Source organism: Chlorocebus sabaeus, chromosome 18 (assembly GCF_047675955.1).
Source record: "Chlorocebus sabaeus isolate Y175 chromosome 18, mChlSab1.0.hap1, whole genome shotgun sequence".
In the NCBI taxonomy this organism is placed as follows: Eukaryota; Metazoa; Chordata; class Mammalia; order Primates; family Cercopithecidae; genus Chlorocebus; species Chlorocebus sabaeus.
The window spans coordinates 54912453-54933195 of record NC_132921.1 but is presented as its reverse complement, the minus strand read 5'-3'; the positions used below and the strand labels follow the sequence as shown (position 1 = coordinate 54933195).

At 37.6% G+C, this 20743-nt stretch overlaps 1 protein-coding gene across 2 annotated transcripts in view; it reads right to left on the bottom strand.

The window, feature by feature from the left end:
• CDH2 (cadherin 2) overlaps window positions 1-20743 on the bottom strand; it is a 232636-nt gene that overhangs the window by 39424 nt on the left and 172469 nt on the right. For both annotated transcript variants that reach the window (XM_007974381.3, XM_007974382.3), the window contains exons 5-10: window positions 19091-19246; window positions 15171-15315; window positions 12346-12518; window positions 3612-3749; window positions 2767-2952; window positions 261-514 (exon numbers count right to left, since the gene is read on the bottom strand). In XM_007974381.3, the coding sequence (XP_007972572.1) occupies window positions 261-514; window positions 2767-2952; window positions 3612-3749; window positions 12346-12518; window positions 15171-15315; window positions 19091-19246 (1052 nt within the window). The remainder of the gene's footprint in view (window positions 1-260; window positions 515-2766; window positions 2953-3611; window positions 3750-12345; window positions 12519-15170; window positions 15316-19090; window positions 19247-20743) is intronic.

The window sequence follows — 20743 nt, the reverse complement described above, 5'->3', positions numbered from 1 at the left end:
ATGGCAGATACAGAGAAGCAAGAACAGCTTTTTCTTCAAATAATAAAGCCATTTTAATATGGATACAGATATCTATATCTAATATAGTCATTGACTGAGAAGAAAATTCAAAGAATTTTAAATTATCTTTTAGTATGTAGTTTTGATTCCAATGAAAATTTCTTACTCAAATAGTGAATTAGATAGTGAATAGTGAATAGTGATAGTGAATAGTGAATTAGAACATAAGCTCCAAAAGCACTGCAAACAGCATTTCATACCTAATATTTTGCTGCATATATCGATCTGGGTCCTGAGCAGTGAATGTGGTCAACATGGTACCGGCATGAAGCCCTTCTTCTTGTCGAATGATCTTAGGATTGGGAGCAAAATAAGGGTTTTCATTTACGTCAATAACTGTAACAGACACGGTTGCAGTTGACTGAGGTGGGTGCTGAATTCCCTTGGCTAATGGCACTTGATTTTCTGCAGCAACAGTAAGGACAAACATCCTATTTGTTTCAAAGTCGATTGGCTGGAAAATAAAAAGGAAGCCATATTTTTGCAGGAAATAAGAATGCTTGCATTCTGTAGTTTATTCCTCTATCAACTCCATTTCCAAAAAATTAATTGCTTCATTTACTACATGATAAAGTTCCTCTCAAGTTTCTGGAAAACATGCATTAGCATGGTCACTTATCAAAATATTTATTCCAATTAACCTAACTATAAATCTTGAGTACTTAAAAGATTTATGTTCACAAAACAATGCACATGATTACTGCACAGATTTATTTATTTAGGTACATCTAAAAACTTGATTATTCTTAAGAATAGCATTGTTGACTAAAAATACTAAATAAAGTCAATGAGAACATGATTGTCTAAATGCACACTCTCAAACATTAGTACAAAGATCACTCCTCATCCAGGAAAGTTTTCACCAGTCTATGATGTATTGAAAACAACCCAAAATTCAGAAAATGTAATTTTTAAATAAAGCTAACTTATTTGATTTAAAAATACCTTTCATAATTTGAAGTACACATTTTGCAGTACAAACGTATACCTAATCACAAACACGCCTTTTAAAAATAATACCGTTGGTAGGTGGAAAAGATTTTTCCTTTCCTCTTAGCAAACTAAAACTCTGCTGCCTTCCAGAATATTTCTGAGTATTTTACTGGTCTGTAAAATCCCCAAATTTAAGAAAAACACTCTAGATAAATGCAATGCACAAATAATCCTTCATGTAAATATTAACTTCCAAAGTTCACTGAATCCTGCTGTCACTAGAAATGTTACCAGGAGTCAACTGACTAGACTGGACATTCACTCTTAATTTCCCCTGTTCACCTGCTAATGGAGGTGCAAATAAGCGTTAATGTGCAGTAATAACAGGAAAAACAAGAGCATTAAGATCTCTTAGGCTCATAACTGATAGCCTAAGAATGATCAAGAGGTGATGCTCATGAGAAAGCCTCATTATCAGCAGAAACTGTACCAGCTTCCTACCCTAGACTACCTTTTAAAATCTTCAAACACATCGTTTTTTTCTCTCTAAAATCCCCAATTCAACATTCCTTTCCTTAGTATTTTAAACAAGGCAGAAAAAATGCCAAAAAGTAAGACTGCAATATTTAGAGTGATTTCACTAGCCACAGGAAACCTTCCCCTGATGTAACATTTATTTAAGCTAAGGGGTATATGCACAGTTCAAAGTCCTTTAATGTGTATGAAGCTCATTTATCTCTCATAACACCATGACTAACATACTGTTATCAGCCCCTTTCTGCATGACAAACCTAGAATTTACAGTGGTTAAATAGCTGGCCATGATCACACAGATACCAGGAGCAGCGCTGGGACTCTACACAGACAGCGGACTCGAGTTGGTGCTTTTGATCACCATGTTCCTTCTGAAAGTTTTCATTCCCATTCCATTCTACTCACGTATCTGCATAATTCTTGGCAACTTTCGCACATCTTTCTATGTAAGGTCAACATTTAGGTTCACTTACAAATCAAGAGTGTTTAGGTGGGAGGCAAAGAAGTAAATTTCTTTACTGGGCGGCTAAAAGGAAGGGATGTTCACTTTAACAGGCTTTTCCATTATAGCTATGCGTTTATTATTCTTGAAGAACATCCCCTCGGCTTCTAGCATTCAATTGTTTTGTTTGGTTCTTTTTTGACCATAAGATCAGAAGAACCGATTTCTTAACGTCTCGGAAACAGCATTTAAAAACAGCCATGCAAATGCAAGAGCTTTCTGAAATGCAGGCTTTCTTCTTGCCTACTCATTCCATTTTACTTCTATGGCTTTTCCGGTTTGTTCACTATCTGCCAATATTCTAACAGCTGTAGACATGAAAATAGCAGGTGTGAGGCATCATTCTTAATAGCTATCAATGGTGATCAAAGCTTCAGAATGTGATATATCACGAATATATCAACTACACCGACAGTTAATGTTGCGTCCTCAGATTGGTAAAAACTGTCCAAACTGATTCAAAAAAAAAACATCAAAACGCTCACAAAACTCTCACTCAAAACTCACTCAAAAACTCACAAAACTCTCATCACAAACCTCTCATTCAAAAACCCTCACATCAGTGATGATGCCTCAGCATAAATTACACAGTAAGACATAACCTCCCAAATATATGTCAGACCCACACCTGGAGATATCTGAAAGAAAAACATCCTAAGTTTCCATTGCAAAACAATGAGTGGGGGACATATATTGGTCCTTGCTGAGTAGCTGTTGGTGGCCTGAGGAACACTTACTTTGACCACGGTGACTAACCCGTCGTTGCTGTTTGGGTCGGTCTGGATGGCAAACCGTCCTGTAGGATCTCCGCCACTGATTCTGTACACTGCATTCCAGGCTGGTGTATGGGGTTGATCCTTATCAGTCACAGTTAGATTAGCTACTATGACATCTACCCTGTTCTCAGGAACTTCACCATAAAACTGCGAGAAAGACAAACCTCAGTCAGAGGAGCAGCGTGGACCACTGAAGGACAACTTGTCTTGATGACCACACCGTCCAATTTTACTGCCCCATTAAATTTTTATTATCAACACTAAATGAGGAGACTGATAATGCAGGTAATCACAGCATTTATGTCTGACTTTAAAAATACTGTAACATTTTTCAGTAGTCCAGTTTTTTTCCAAATTACCTTACAGTTTCATTAATATTAAAATCAGCATCCATTTGTGAGTCTCTAGGTGATTATGGTGGGGTGGGGGAAAGAACTTGTCTGCGCAAAATGATTTTACTCCAGATATGGATAATTATATGCTGACAAAGTAGCATAAATCAGTTATGCAGCTCATGCACCTGAAAATATTCATAAGCATTTTGTTATAACAGCACAGTCTTTGTAGGACGTGTTTTCCAGGCAGCTTATTTGAACAACTTTAGCAGTGGACTTGGAGACTACAAGGAAACAAATTACTTGGATGCCTCATGTAAGGCCCTGATGACAGAAATGTCCTAGTCAGCAGCCATGCTACTACTAGGTAAAGCAAGTTCCACCTCTATTTAACACATTTATTATTCATGACCAAACTTCTCAGTAACGAACTATAGACCCAAAGTTGTGTGAGTGACAGGCTGTACTCACCGTCATGGCAGTAAACTCTGGAGGATTGTCATTGACATCTGTCACTGTGATGATGGCCGTGGCTGTGTTTGAAAGGCCATATGTGGGATTGCCTTCCATGTCTGTAGCTTGAATTATTAACGTATACTGTTGCACTTTCTAAAAAGAAATAAAGATAACTTAAATGAAACTAGTTCCTCAAGAAGACATAACAGTTGTTTTGTAAATGGCTCTTTATAATGCAAGGAGAGCATGGCATCATTCATTCTGATTAACATGACTTGAATTTCCCAAGTGGAGTTCCCTTTAACTTAGAAGCACAGGTCTGGTCCCTGTCTAGAGAGATTTAACTGTGTATATTCACCTCTACTGGCAGAAAGGAACGCAATGCAGATGTGTGAAATTCACAGCTAAGCTGAAACCTCCATCTGGTTCCAACTTTTGCCTTTCTTCACTTCACAGGATTGTGATGAAGCATTCAAGTCATTTGGTTCATATTTACTTTCTTGTATGTTAATTTCTACCCAGTTTAGGATACTAAAGACAATGAAGAATCTCAAGAGAGGGAGAAGAATGCATATATAATTCACGAAGTATGTAAGCTTTCCTTTTATATGTTCTTACATATATTCTATTTTAACAGGGTAGATGCCATATTGCCCCTTAAATTCCATTAATACATATAATTCAAAACCATATAGAAGAGATACACAGCATTCTTAAACAAAGTCAAAACTTGAAGGGTTTATGTTTATTTCCATAGTCTTCTAACGGCATATATCTGATAACTGCGTATTCAATGGATTAGGATTTGGGTATAACACTCATTGTGTCCACTGTTTTGAGCATAGACCTACAATGGATATAAATATTGATACGTTTACATTAGATGATTATTATTAGACAGGCATCCACTACTTTCAAATCCCAGGTTGACTGTTTTAAAAGAGAGCCAAATTAAGCTGTAATAGATCTAAGAGAAAATGCTGAGATTGAGAAAGTCAGGCATTTGTCGAAAAAGTCTTATATTAGGAAAGCCTAACTACAAACAATATCTAAAATCATTTGGAATCTCTGTGGAAATTGGCACAGATAGATCAAAAACAGTGATCATTTTCATAAATGTTAAAACATTCTGAACAACAAAATCCACTATATACAAAAATAAACTGTCACTGCAAAGTGTAGTTTTCCCTGATTCTAAATATAGCTAACATTATGAATGGCCATTCTTAAGGGATTTCTGGAGCTTAGATAGAACAGACACAAATTGTAGCTTTTGATTTAGTTGTCAGAGGGAGGGGCAAAGAAAAGAAAGGAGTAGGAGGGAAAGCCAAACCGCCCACATTAGATTCTAAGTCTCTGTCTGTCCACCCAAATGCCAGTCTCTGGCAGTTATTTATTTCAGTTATTTGTCTTCCTAAAAGAGAACATGTTAGACTTTTTTTGAATTAAAAAACACAAAGAAATAATGTTGGTAGAGTCATTTAATTTTTCTTAACCCACAGTACCTCGCTATAACGTGAACATAAGCTATAATACTTCTTCAATTGGTTTTCTTCCCCAGTTAGAAGTGTCACTTCAGCTTAATGCTTTCATGGTTAGTGAGAGAATTTTGCGGGGCATTCAGTTCAGCCTCCCAGCTGAAAACCATGAAAATAAAAAAATTATGACTTTTGAAATGTCAGTTTTGTTAGCTGTTATTTGCAGAAACAGATGAACATTCTCAAAAAGAGAGAAAAAAGGAAGTTTACTTTTTAAGAAGTTAACTCACATAGGTATTACATGAAGGTATAGTTCTTTCCTAATGTCTATTCTACAAACATCTTTAGAATTGTGTATGCATAATACATCCAATAATTTTCCACTGATCTGCAATACTGGAATTAGTAGCTAATACTTGAAATTTCTTATTGCTGCAAGCTAGTCTGGAAATTTTAAATTATAAAAGGACACTTGTTATTTCCAAAGTACAGTATCTCGTCAAATAAAAAAAAAATTCAGTTGGTAAATAATGTCATCTCCATTTTCAAATGCCTGATTGGTAAAATATTCTCATATTTAGTAAGGAAGCCTTGATGGCCTATGTTTTAGACAATGAACTACTTAGAGCTTCTTGCCTAATTTGGTCACTGGACATCTGTTTGTGAATGACTGACATTTAGATTCCATAAGGGTTCGACTTGCCACTCTCATAGTACCTCAGCTGATCAAGGGGATTCTGCTTGAAAACTTCTCCTCCCTTCCTGCTCTATATAGAATACAATCCGAACTCATCTGCTTGCTGTCAATCCTTCCCTCTCTGAAACTCGCCTATTTTACAAAAGTGATTCCTCCCATTCGCTTACCCTACACCTGGAGCTATTTTGCATTTATCTTCAAATGCCCTGTCATGATCCTATGTCACAGAATTTGGCCAGACTAGTGGATGTTACCCAGAGTGAAACTTAGTACCGACATCTAATGGCTAGAGGCCAAGGATGCGCTAAACATCCTATGATACACAAGATAGCCCTCATAACCAAGTAAAAATGTCAGAGTGTCCTGGTTGAGAAACCCTTGCCTGGAATACTATTCCCTTCATTCCAAGCCTGGCTAACATGTGGCTTAAAAGCCACTTTGGAGATGACTTCTGCCAAGTCCTCAGGACAGAGCCCTCACAACACATCCCATCACTGTTTATAGTTTATATGGCTGTTACCGGTCGTATATTTGTATCTGCCTCACTGTGCATGTGTGTGCATATATACAGACACACACACACACACATGTCCCAAGGGCCCTTGCTTTGTTGATGCTTGTGTCACTGGCATATGGCACAGTGCCTGACTCACAGTAAGAATTCCACAAATGCTTCTGACTTGGTGGATGGATGGGTGAATGCATAAGAAACCTTGGGTTTTGCATGATCTTACCTCAGGTAAAGAAAAAACCATCTTCTATTCACATGGATAGCTAGAATTTATTTATTAAAACCCATACTGGGAGCATAAACTAGCTCACCTTTTCCCTAAACCACAGTGATTCATATACAATAGTCCCAATTCTAACATTTCCTCATACTATGAGTCACTTCCTATTTATCTTGACATTAATTTGCTATTCAAAGCTTAATTTATTATAAAAGTCCCATAAATGGAAAGCTAGCGTCACTTATCATGAATATGACAGTAAAAAATAAACATGATGAATTTCTTAGATTCTGGCAGTCTCTACTTGATGAAGTAGCACCTGAAGGGCTGTGTCCGCTTGCTGTCCTAGAGGCGTCTCTGCATTTACCAATTAAAATCCTACGCACGTGCAGCACTATTTTGAAACACTGAACTAGAGTGACATCAGTGAATGAGGAGGTGAGAACATTCAGTCATTCATACAGCAGACATTTAATGAGTGTCTTCTAAATGCCAGGCAATGGAGTATTTACTTGGATAAAACAGTGGCCAAAACGAGATACAGCCTTGCTTTCGTTAAGCGATGGAGGCAGAGAGTAACGGATGATAGGACCATAGAGAGCCACCAAATGCATGAGTGCAAGTATAGAAATGGTAGGAAGAAGTAATATGAAGAACCTTCAATAGTGCATACCAACTATTAGGTTGGTACAAAAGTAAATGCAGTGTTTGTCATTACTTTTAATGGCAATTACTTTTAATGTCATTACTTTTTTTGATTAAAAAGAGAACTTGATGACTAAACAGATTGTGGGTAGTAAAGGCAATTAAACTATGACCTTGGGAGACTGAGGAGAAGGCCCTGGTCATGTGAAATAGGAAATTCATCATAAATCACAGGTTTTAGGACATGACATATTTGCCTCTAGATAAACTGGGTTAGGGACAGAGAGTTGAATAATAATGGCACCGAAACTTAGGAAGGAAGTATAGATTTGTGACTCTGTTCAAATTCTTAACTGCTAAGCCCCAGTCCCCTTATCTGTGAAATGGGACTAAAAGTACCATCTACCTTATAAACGTGTAATCTAACTTTCTTTTGTATACGTACTACATGCCGGCACTGTTTCAAGGGCCGTGATTTAAAAACTAAAAACAACTTTTATTGAGTTTGAGCACTACATGCCTGGCAAAGTGCTACACACTATGCATTATTTCATTTAGTCCTCACAAAATGAAATATGTGGCAGGTGGGGTTTTGAGGCAGGTGGGGTTTTGAAACCCCATTTTACAGATGAGAAAACAGGCTTACAAAGGTACGGAAGCTTGCCATGGACACCCAGCCATAAGAGGCAGAGACTAGACTTGAACTCAGGTCTGAGTCAAGAATCTGTACCATTAATCAACCCACTATGTGAGTGCCTTCTACGATGGTCAGAGTACTGCACACACGCAGCATGTGCACAGGTCAAGAGGGGAAAGCAGATGAAAAGCCGGACTTCAAGTGGATGAGGAAGGAGTGGAAGTATTTTTTGTTTGCTTATTCTTGAGACAGGGTCTCCCTCTGTCACACAGGCTGGACTGCAGTGGTGCGATTATGGCTTACTGCAGCCTTGACCACCCAGACTCAGGTGACAGGTGATCCTGTTACCTTAGCCTCCTGAGTAGCTGGGATTACAGGCATGTGCCACCACGTCTGGCTAAGTTTTTGTATTTTTAGTAGAGATAGGGTTTCGCCATGTGGCCCAGGCTGGTCTCAAACTCCTGGGCTCAAGTGATCTGCCTGCCTTGAGTACAGGCTGTCCCTTGGAGAAAATTGGTGTGGAACTCAGGGAAAGTATAGTAACTTAAACATTTCTTTAAGATTCATGTTCAGGGTAATGAGACATGGAACATCTGCCCCACCGGATGTTGAGAATGGGAATCTAGATATACTTTCTGTGCAACACAGTCTATATAAAGGTATGCAGAGACTATTGTGGGTGCTCAGAGAAGGGATTGAGAACTGGCTCTCAGAGGGTAAGGATCAGCCTGTTATGTAGGAAAAGAATATTGAGGCAGAGCAAATGGGAACAGAAGAATAGAAAACTTCCTATTTGCACAAGGACTGCGTGTGGTTCAATGGGCATCATTTGTATGTGAAAGGCAATTAATTCTAGGGGGTTAGGTTAAGGAGGGTTTTGGGGCCAAGGTCACAGAGGGTCTGGAATGCACTACTAAAAAGCTCTAACTTCATCCTATAGGGCGTGGAGAGCTATGTTACCACAGCGGAGACCCAGCAGGTGTGTAGATTATGAAGCAACCTGTAGAGAAAAGAAGATTGAAGACACAACAGAAAACAGGAGAACATCCCTTCAGGATGGAATTAGGAGTTGAAGGCACAAACAGAAAGATCATCAGGTTTGGAAAACAGGAAGTATTTCTTTCATCTTATGAGGAGGAGTAAAGGTGATAGATGGTGCTCAACCAGGAGATGCTGCTGTTGCTATTCATCACGGCAATGGGGAGAACAATAGCTCAGATGTATTGGGCACTGTACTGAATGCTTTTCAAAATGCTTTTAAATATATATATACACATACACACACATTTTTTTTAAGACAGGGTGATATGGTTTTGCTCTGTGTCCCCACCCAAATCTCACCTTGAATTGTAATCCTCATAATCCCCATGTGTCAAGGGCGGAACCGGGTGGAGGTAACTGAATCATGGGGGCAGTTTCCCCTACACTGTTCTCATGATAATGCGTGAGTCTCACAAGATCTGATGGTTTTATAAGTGTCTGGCATTTCCCTTGCTTGCACTCTTCATTTCTCTCCTTCCGCCCTGTGAAGAGGTACCTTCTGCCATGATTCTAGGCTTCCTGAGGCCTCCCCAGCCATGAGGAACTGTGAGCCAATTAAACCTCTTTTCTTTATAAATTATCCAGTCTCAGTTATTTCTTCATAGCAGCGTGAGAACAGACTAATACAGAGGGTCTCACTCTGCCACTCAGGCTGCAGTGCAGTGGTGCAATCACAGCTCACTGCAGCCTTGACCTCCCAGGCTCAGGTGATTCTCCTGCTCAGCCTCCCAAGTGGCTGGGACTACAGGTGCACACCACCATGACCAGTTAATTTTTGTATTTTTTGTAGAGATGGGGTTTCGCCATGTTGTCCAGGCAGGTCTTGAACTTCTGGGCTCAAGCCATCCACCCACCTCAACCTCCTGAAATGCTGTGATTACAGGTATGGGCCACCACACTGGTCTGAATGCTTCATGTGTCATGTTAGATAATTCTTAAAACTGTCCCATGAGGTAGGTAATATTATTATTCCCATTTACGGATGCAGGAGCTGAGGTTTCAGGTTAATACACTGGAAGTCAAACAGCCCATAATAAGCAGAGCCAGAGTTCAAACCTGGGGGGAGCAAGGGTGAGTCACTGGCAGTCCTGCACAAAAAGGGAGGAAAATGGACATGAAGTGGAAAGGCCAGGAATACTACCAGCAAGTAATGTCACAAGAGGACAGATAGGAATAAACGCTGAAGACTGGGGTAATGTGGCAAATACACCTTTAGGTCTAGAGAAGCTGAAGAATTAAAACTGAATTTTTATAAACCTGAAGATTAAAGAAAAATAAAAAGCTGAATCTCAGTAAGCATTTCAGTGATTAGGAGTTCAATCACTTAAAGGTGCCATACATCCTGAGAGAACGAGAACAAATATTACTTTTGACAGAAAGGAAACTGTGAATTCTAATAGAAATAAAAGAATTTCAAGCCTGCACGAGGCCTGAAAAAGTCAAAGTAATTTATCCCCGGCCTCAGGAAGAATTATCATAAACCATCCGAGATAGATACATTTTTTCTATGTTAAATGACTTTCAGAAAAGGAAGGTTTTCCATAATTTTCCCTAGTAACTCATTGTTGTGTTTAATAATTTCACTGTCAAGAAGCTATTTCTCATACTGTATCTAACCCAGAATTCTATAGTTTCAAATCCATTTCCACATTAGTTTCATCAAGGGGTAGTGAACAGCTTCTCTATCCACTGGAAGATAAACTTAATGACGATTATGGCCTCACGTCAGGCTTTCATCCTCTAAACGAAATACAGTCTCTTTGATTTTTAAACATGGTTGGTCTGTTTTAGTAAAAAGTATCTTTAATTTTCCATGCCTCTTTCTTTCCATAAAACAGCCAGTCTAAATGAGATAGGAATATTACCGTATGAAAACAGGATGAAGTCTCATTTCTGTGTCTCACAATGACAATGTGAATGAAAGAGAAATATTAGGATTGTGAAATGAACTAAATCTACTTGGTATATGAGCAACGTGGCACTGAAGAAAGAATACTGAAAATTACCCCATATTCTCAGATAAATTATGACATTCATGCTGAGTTTATCAGCATATAAAAATAGTGTTTCATATGGTAATGAAGAGGTGAAAATATATACATGTTCCAAATATTACTGAACTAAAAGTACTACTTAAGAAACTAAACTGATTTCAACAATCTCTGATGCAAATCAATTCTAGAAAAAGAACTGTTGATGCCTACAAGTTAATAGGTACAATGTCACAGGCATACACCAACTCCTAAGTAAGGCTCTCAGCTCAGAATAAAGTAATATTAATTGGCTCATATTACTTTATTGTAGTGCTTCTAGCACTATTTTGTGTATAATATTAATTGCAATAGTAATGTTTTCTTCTATTCAATTCAAATGAATGTGTCTACAGAAAATAAAGTGTCAAAAAACAACGAACTTCTAAAATCCTTGTCAATGATTATTTTATTGCAGTGAGTATGATGTCTCCTTTTGACATACATAATCTGAAGTCTCATTGCAGTAAAAGCTGGCTCAGTCAGAAATCTACAAAGCACCGATCTCCCTGAGTTGGCACTTTGATATTTCACTCAAACAATGATTACATATGGTCAAAATAATGACCTTGAGAATCTGTAAGAAAATAGTCAGGATAGAATCGAGAAAGGATGAAAAAGTTTCACTAGGAGTGAGGTTTTCAGGAAAGAATATGAGCAGTGCTTGAATCAGAACCTGAAGAACTGGAAGATCCAAGATCAAGAAAAAGGTGCAAGGCATGCCTGGCCGAGGGGATCACATGTACAAAAACACAGGGGTATGCAGGAGCACAGTGGGTCGAGGCCGGTAACACTGAGATGACCCACCGAGAATCAACAGAAGTACCCGTTCCCTGTCAGACTGTGATACTGCATAGTATTTCAATGCCTTCAACACTGCATACATTTTCAACTAAATGTTATGTCAGAAATGTGTTTCTCTGTATTTCTAACTTCAAATACTTGCGAGTAGAATTAATGCAGTTACTACTGCTCAAGCCTTTTAAGTAAATTAATCATAGAGTTAAGGGACTAGTTCTAATAAAGAAGATAATCTACTATACACTCTATCAGCCTATTCACAAGGGCTAAAAAAACCCAAATCACATACATGTTATTTGCAGCCTTTTCATAACAGAAGCGTTAACAATTACCCTAAGTTTGTGTGCAAATTATTAGGCTGTGATTTTTAATTCCTCACAAAAATCTTTGACTATCATGGAAAACTAAGGAAATGTTAAAAATTTTAAAAATTAGATACCAGAGAATATTGCTTAGTCAGTATCACATTAAATACTACATAGGCTAGCATTGATTTATCTACTATATATACATCATTTAACCAATTTGAAGCTCTGCAGAAAAATATACAACAGATTACTTAATGAAAACGATTAGCATAGCATTTGAACAACACTGTGAGGAGCTTGTGATGTGGAGATAAAATGTATGTGATATTGTCTACCTTTAAGATTAAAAGCAAACACAAATAGAATTTTTGGTTGGCTTACTTCTCGATCAAGTCCAGCTGCCACTGTGATAATGTCACCAGTCTCATTGTTGATTGTAAACATGTTGGGTGAAGGGGTGCTTGGAGCCTGAGACAGGATTCTGTACCGCAACATCCCATTGAGGGCATTGGGATCATCAGCATCAATTGCTGTTACGGTCATCACATATGTTCCTAGAGACAGTGTACATGGAAAATGGTTACCCTTCATTCCAGGGACCCCAAAAGAGAAGGTATATTTATAGTTTTGATATGTCTTATTTTCACTTTTTAAAAACAATATTTAAAGTCATTTAGACTTGATTTAAAATGCTACTCATAAGAACAGTACTTATTTCAAAAAAGATAAAACCTGGTCTGGATCCTTGAATGAAAAATTATACAACATACATATTTATAAAAACTCAATTTTTCCATAACTTGGAAGATAAATTCACTTTATGATTCCAAAAAGGTTCATTTTAGACCTTAATTTATATAAAATGCAAATAATGGATAATATAGATACCATTAGAAACATAATTTATTGCCACTGATTCTTCCCTCTGTCATCTTTTCTTCCGTTATGCAATAACGTCTAAAATAACATGCTGAGTATGATTCTCCCCAGTGCCTGAGTCATTTTCCGAATGTAGGCTGTGTGCAGAACGCGGCACACTCCATTTCCTCAGGTCATAAGGAACCATTTCATGCACTGCTGTTTCGGTACATTGCATAGAGATTTGGCATTGTGTTTCATTATTTCCTCAGTGATTAAAAGAACATTGGAACCAACTTAGAGACTTCAATTTATTAGATATTTTGGAAATCTTCAAAGCCTTTGTATCCAATTAGTTCAAACTAGCTAGACAAACTGTAATTTAGAAATTGAGAAGTAGTTACTGTTTAGAATGGTTTGTTCTGTGGGATCCTTTTAAGAACTGAATTATGAAATGTTTATCTCCGGTCTACCTTCCTTTTGAATACTCAAGTTCAGTTCTACCTCGGAGCCTGTTTACATTGGGTATTCTCTCTCCATAGTATACCTTGGGTTCTGAACTAACGATGCTTTGGTAATATTATTCAAATCTCATTTCAGAACTTGTCCCTTTAAACCATTTACCTATTTTGATTATGTGTCATCCCTACACCTTCATTTTTTCAAAACCTTCAGTGTGTACTTGCTTGTTTTCGTGTTTTTTATTTCTCTCCCCTACTACAATTTAAGTTCCAACAGGGCAGGAACTAGCTTGTCACCACTGTATCCACGGTATCAGAACAAGGCCTACCACACAGCATATACTTTATAAACATTTGCTGAATGAATGAATAAATCATTAGAATAAAAAGGTATGTTTCAAAAGTGTGAGCCAAAATATAGATCACAACACAGTTTAGCTCAAGATTCATCACAAATCTTGCCTAGAAGGATGTTTTCAAACTTATAGAAGACCCACAGGAAATATACTCACAATATGTCTACTTCTAGCAATAGCTGAGAGTCTTTTATTTATGGGTGGATCATATGGAAATTCATGGTAAAATGCATAATAAATATAGCTTTAGTGGCACATTTTAAACAGTTTTTGTGAAACAATTCTTGTAAAGTTTGAAATAATAGAGAAAAAAAAGAAAATAATATAAAAAATTTCCACAGTCCCAAAAGCCCAATGTTTGTTTTCTTTGGAATATTTGTAAAGACTTGTGTTTTAGTAAGGAAATGCTGAATTTGCTTTAATTTTACTGTATTTTAAAATACTGAAGAAAGCTACTCTGATGACGTGACTTAGAAGGAGTCACAGATGGCTGAATTTCCTGCACATCCCCTGGCCTCCCTCCAGCTGCCCCCACCCTACCCCTACATCTTTTCTGAAGAGGCACATATATGCACTGGGACCAAGAAAACGTATGCGTTTGAGCCATAGTTGGTTATATCTGTAAACTGACTCGCGCATAAGGTTGTTGCATAAACTGGTGTCGATGACAAAGGTATTATGCAGCACAATTTTAAATGCTGAGGCTTTTAAAAATACAATAGCTAATTAAATCTCTCTGAACCCCATGTCATCTCAGGAAGCCTGGTCAAACACTTACTTTTACCATCCCTATACCAACTGATTATCTTGTCCATGGTTTTCTAGGGGCCTGGCTATTCTACAGTGACTGAAGTGTGTCATATTTTTAATATAAGAATCTAAAATCTTAGTCAAACACCACTTTACAATCATGAGTGGCTTTCCTCAAGTGCTATTTCTAGGCCAGCGCATTTTCCATTTTGCTGGTTGAAGGGATAGCACTGCAGGGGATACGCTGGCCACCCTGAAAATAACTGTCCTGAGGAGCTAGAGGGCAGCAATCACAGCTGTTACTAAGCCCCTTCCATGCTTTCGCTTTGCCTTCGCCACCTAGTCCCAGGAACGTCAAGTATCTTTAAGGCTTTCCCACCGTGTTTAATTGCTGCTATGTCTCATACAGTCACATCTGTACTTTATAAATAGAAAGCCTCTCGTCTTCTGGGGCTCACTTTCAAGATGCATTGGCTGAATCAACTAAAGCAGAATGAAAGGATCCTATGTATTCCACAGGACAGAATCAAATACTGTAGTGCATATTTTTTCAAAGGTGGTCAAAATCATTATGGGTAACAAGGATTTTTGTTGTTGTTATTTTTCTCTCTTCAATCGGTTTTTTCCTAAGTTACCTTCCTTCCTTCCCAAAAGCATTATGAATGAAAGAAAATGATCCAAAAAAGGCTCACATGATTTCTCCATTTCTTGCTCATATAACAGGGCTGGTTTATACCAAACTTTCCTCAAGTCATCTTCAAATTATTATCTTTAAACTTACCAGGCTTTGATCCCTCAGGAACTGTCCCATTCCAAACCTGGTGTAAGAACTCAGGTCTGTTGTCATTCATGTCAATAACATTGATGACAATGTCAATGGGGTTCTCCACTTGATTTCCATTAATATCTACTGCATGTGCCCTCAACTGCAAAAGTAATTAGAAAACAAAACTATTTAACAGATTTATGTCTGTGAGAAGATAAATACATCATTATAAGGCTACTAAAATAGCAAGAATAAACTCACAGCTTAAAAACAAAAGCTGTTCTTCCCACCAAAATTTAAGTTACACCAAGTCCATATAATTAGGATAGATATAGTAGCAAAAAGCTATCATTTACTATATGCTAGGCGTTGCTCTCAGAGCACAATGGATTTTAACTCATTTAATCCACATACAAAGGAGTGAGGCAGAAATTGTCAGTATTTGAAGATGAAATTGAGCCTCAGAAAGACTAGGAAATTTATGAAGGTCACTGCTTTTGCTGCTGACAGGACTCAGATCCAAAACCAGTTGTGTACAGCTCCAAAATCCTATTGCTAAACCAGTTGAGAAGGCAGACTTAAGGTAATTAAAAATGTGAAAGTAGGCCAGGCACGGTGGCTCACGCCTGTAATCCCAGCACTTTGGGAGGCCAAAGTGGGCGGATCACCTGAGGTCAGGAGTTTGAGACCAGCCTGGCCAACATGGCGAAACCCTGTCTCTACTAAAAATACAGAAAAAATTAGCTGGGCCTGGTGGCACATGTCTGTAATCCCAGCTACTTGGGAGGCTGAGGTAAGAGAATCCCTTGAACCCGAGGTTGAAGTGAGCTGAGATCGTGCCAGTGCACTCCAGCCTGGATGACAGAGTGGGACTCTTGTGTCAAAAAAAAAAAAAAAAAAAAAAAAAAAGTGGAAGTAGCACAAAGTAGTCATAGAGATCAAGGGAACAGAAAATAATCTAGAAAGAAGTAAGTGTACGTAGGAAATTTGACACTAGTGTTTTTTTTTTTTTTATTATTTTTCTTAATTGTAAAAGTCATTCACAAACGTTAAAAATATACTAGTATATGGCCGGGCATGTGGCTCATGCCTGTAATCCCAGAACTTTGGGAGGCCGAGGCAGGTGAATCACTTGAGGTCAGGAGTTTGAGACCAGCCTGGCCAACAAGGCGAAACCCTGTCTCTACTAAAAATACAAAAAATTAGCTGGGTGTGGTGGCGGGTGCCTGTAATCCCAGCTACTTAGAGACTGAGGCAGGAGAATCGCTTGAACCCAGGAGGCGGAGGCTGCAGTGAGCTGAGATCGTGCTATTGCACTCCAGCCTGGGCAACAGAGCGAGACTCCGTTAAAAAAATATATATATACACGAGTATATACGATAGCTGTTCCTCTCCCCAGCTCAGTTCTCAATTTTATAGATACTGTTCTAGAAGCTTTATCTTATTTTTCTTTTTAAACAAAAATAATCACTCGGCTACACTTGGCAGAATATCATCAAAATCCTTTCATCTAGCCCATAGATTCATTTCATTCTTTTCAATAGCTGTTTAGTGCTCCTTTAATTGTTTCTTTTTGACTGGAATGCTTCTAGTTTTCCTGTTAAGTCTGATGCTTGCCATTGGTTGCTGCTGGATACTCAATCAAATTAAAAAACACCTTCAACATATCCTTTTTTAAATTCAGAGGTTATTTAAACACATAAAAACAATGTAAATTTTAATACTGCTATTCAATACCTATAAAGATAATTCTTTTTTTTTGCCCTTGGCTTATTTAATATCTTATGTTACATTAATATTCTTAATACTAAAACTTAATTATACTTGTATAAAATATTGAATCTGAATACTAAACCTTAATACTTTCAATTGTATAATTAATTTTACTCTGTTATGGGTGTTACTTTTTTTTTTTTTTTTTTTTTTTTGGTGAGATGCAGTCTTGCTTTGTCACCTAGGCTGGACGGTAAGAGTGCACTGGCATAATCTCGGCTTAACTGCAACCTCCGCCTCCCAGGTTCCCGTGATTCCCCCACCTGAGCCTCTTGAGTAGCTGGGATTACAGGTGTGCGCCACCACATGAGAATAATTTTATTTTTTATTTTTAGTAAAGACAGGGTTTCACCATGTTGGCCAGGCTGGTCTGGAACTCCTGACCTCAAGTGAGCCACCCATCTCGGCCTCCCAAATTGCTAGGATTCTGGGTGTGAGCCATCACACCTGGCTGGTATTGCTCTTTTAATGTGCAAGTAGCAAGCACTGAGCAATAATTTAATCCAAATTTGACCTGAATATACTCATTTCCTGAGTTTTGACCACAGGAATTCAGATAGTGAGAATTCCTATAGGAAGAGATCCTTAAGAATTTTAAATTGATCTTATTTATATTCATAAATTAGAGACTAGTCTAAGTAGTGGCTGGTTTATTGTGTGCTATCTAAAAATACGTTTCCTTGTTAATGCTATGTTGTCTTTGTGAGACGTTTGGAAGTTTTACTTCTTTTCCTACATTTCAAAACAATATGGAAAGCATTAGAATAACCTATTCCTCCAATGATTTTAAAAAATGGAATGATGAAGAAATCAAGGTCTTTGGGAAGAAAGAGTATAGAGCAATCAATACTCAGTGCATAAGACATTTTAAATTTTTCATATGCTTACTTGTCTGTTTGATCTAGGTGAATCTATTGAAGTTTAAAAACTTCCATAATTGTTCTCACTCATAGGTGGGAACTGAACAATGAGAACACTTGGGCATAGGGTGGGGAACATAACACACCAGGGCCTGTCCTGGGGTGGGGAAGGGGGGAGGGATAGCATTAGGAGAAATACCTAATGTAAATGATGAGTTGATGGGTGCAGCACACCAACATGGCACATGTATACATATGTAACAAACCTGCACGTTGTGCACATGTACCCTAGAACTTAAAGTATAATTAAAAAAAAAAAAAGAAAAAAACATCAATAATTTTAAAAGTAGGTAAAAGTACAAGAATTCAACAAGTGTATCAGTGGGCAAAATAAGAGTCTGGAAACACATCCATGCACATGTGGGATGAAAGTTTTAGTGATTAAGTAAGTGTAGATGATGGATCTAACGGGGAAACTAATTCAATATATGCTGTTGGGACAAGTAGCTAGTCATAAAGGAAAAACAAAGTGGGTGTCTCCTTTTATTAAAATAATTTCGCAGAGGTTAAAAATTCACATGTAAAAAGTCAACACAACAAAAAATTAGGGAACTGGGGAGACTGGTATCCTGGAGTAAAACTAGGGAGACTGGCATCCTGCAGTAGAGAAGGCCTTTATTAACATCTCTGGAAAGCCAGAATGTATGAAAAAAATTTTTTTAATGAATTTTACAGTGTAAAAACGATGTTCTACTATGGGAAAAGTATTGACAATGTTAGAAATAAACATAAGGAGAAAATGTAGGACAAACCAAGCACTAATATTCCTAATTAGATAAAAGGTTCTTAGCAGTAAGAGTAAAAAAATCCCAAAGAAAATTCAACATAAGAAAGGAATAGTGGATTCACTTTGATTAGAATATTATGCATTCATTAACGATGCTATGATATCTATATATTTTACAAGTAACAGATTTGACTCCATTCATATAAATTTGTTCTTACAGGTTCTTAACCACATATCTGAAGGCAAGGATCAATATGTAAAGAGTAACGAGATTTTAGGCAATTTCACTTCCTTCTTTCTTTGTTGTGGCATTTATCTGTCTATTTGTTTTTCTATCAGGGCATTTATCAATTCTACAAAAACAATAAAATTATTAAAATTAACCAAAAGACTACAGATGCAATTCTTAAAACTCTCAATATTGAGGCTTTCAGACTGATATAAAAGGCAATGGTAAATTCTGCAGACATTTAGAAGTGTTAATACACAGAATTATCAGCTGGTTGGAAACTTACATGAAACCGGGCTATCTGCTCGCGATCCAGGGGCTTCGTCACTGACAGCTGACCCGAGATGGGGTTGATAATGAAGATACCAGTTGGAGGCTGGTCAGCTCCTGGCCCAGTTACACTGTACCGCAGTGAAAGGTTTTTATCTCTATCAGACCTGATCTGAGGATCAAGAAAACAATCACATTAAGTGAGAGACTAAATGAGCTCATTATCAGAGATGGGGCACATCATACTTCATGCCCTTTTTCAGCTGCAAACTTCTATCATCTCTTCCCAGAAAATCACTGAAACTCTCCTAGTGCCTGTTCTTCCTCTGCTTCTTGGTGATAGGCTTCAAAAGAGATGTCATCTATCACCAGAAAGATGGGAGGCAACATTAACATCTAAAAGAAGACTCACTAGGAGCAGTGCAAAAGTTCCAAATCTACAAGTGTCAGTTTTTAAACAATCAAACTCTGTCCTGGGAGTTTCTAGGTTAGACGATTTAACATAGTAACAGCTGTCCAATTTCATTAAAATAAACATTGTTTACCTTTTTGCATCAGTAACAAGAATTAATTGTCTATCCATAGTGTGAAATATCCTCAAATGGAACTCTAATACAGTCATGGCTGAGCCTGAATGTCGGATTTCTGTACTTGCATTGTACTAACACTGTTCATAGCACCAAAGCGTTCCGTATCATTCTAAAGTGACACCTGAAATTTTCATTAATAATAAAGCACAAAAGAAAGCACTTTAAGATATATTTTTGTGCTCGCAAACAATATATCACTTACAGGCTCACTGCCTTCTCCAAATACAACTACTCTCAAGAAAATTAAGTCAATGTGTAAGCAGTCACAGGAGACAGAATAGGCTACGGAAGGGGACGGAGGGAGGCAGGTACAGAGAAAAAAATAAGAGATCCTTATGTATTAGTTACTTATACTTAATCCATCAATAAAATCTAGTTTTTGTTGTTTTTGTTTTTTGAGAAGGAGTCTCCCTCTGTCTCCCAGGCTGGAGTGCAGTGGCGTGATCTCGGCTCACTGCAAGCTCCGCCTCCCGGGTTCACGACATTCTCCTGACTCAGCCAGGAGACTAGAGTACAGAAGCCCGCCACCATGTCCGGCTAATTTTTTTGTATTTTTAGTAGAGACGGGGTTTCACCATGTTAGTCAGGATGGTCTCGATCTCCTGACCTTGTGATCTGCCTACCTTGGCCTCCCAAAGTGCTCAGATTACAGGCGTGAGCCACCACACCTGGCCTGTTTTTTTTTTTTGTTTTTTTTTTTAAGTTAAAGCAAAATGCTCTTTTCTCTAAAACTTCATTAAAGTAGAAAAAGAGACAGTGTATTTCAGAGTTACATTCATTGTTAAAGTGAATTATAATGTACATTAGGACAGAATATGCAACATAAATAAGTAGCTTATTTTTAAAAAAAGGCTTTCAGTAAGTATGTATTAGAATGCTAAAATAATCATATACAGAAACATTTATATTTAATAAATGGGAATACAACAGACTTGTCTTACTATATTTTTGTAATAAATAATGGGTTGTTAGGTTTACTAAAATGCAAAAATATCAGCATTTTTTTTTTTTTATGTAGCTGATGGTATGTACCTAGAGTAAATAAAAACAAAATAAAACAAAACAAACAAAACTTACTC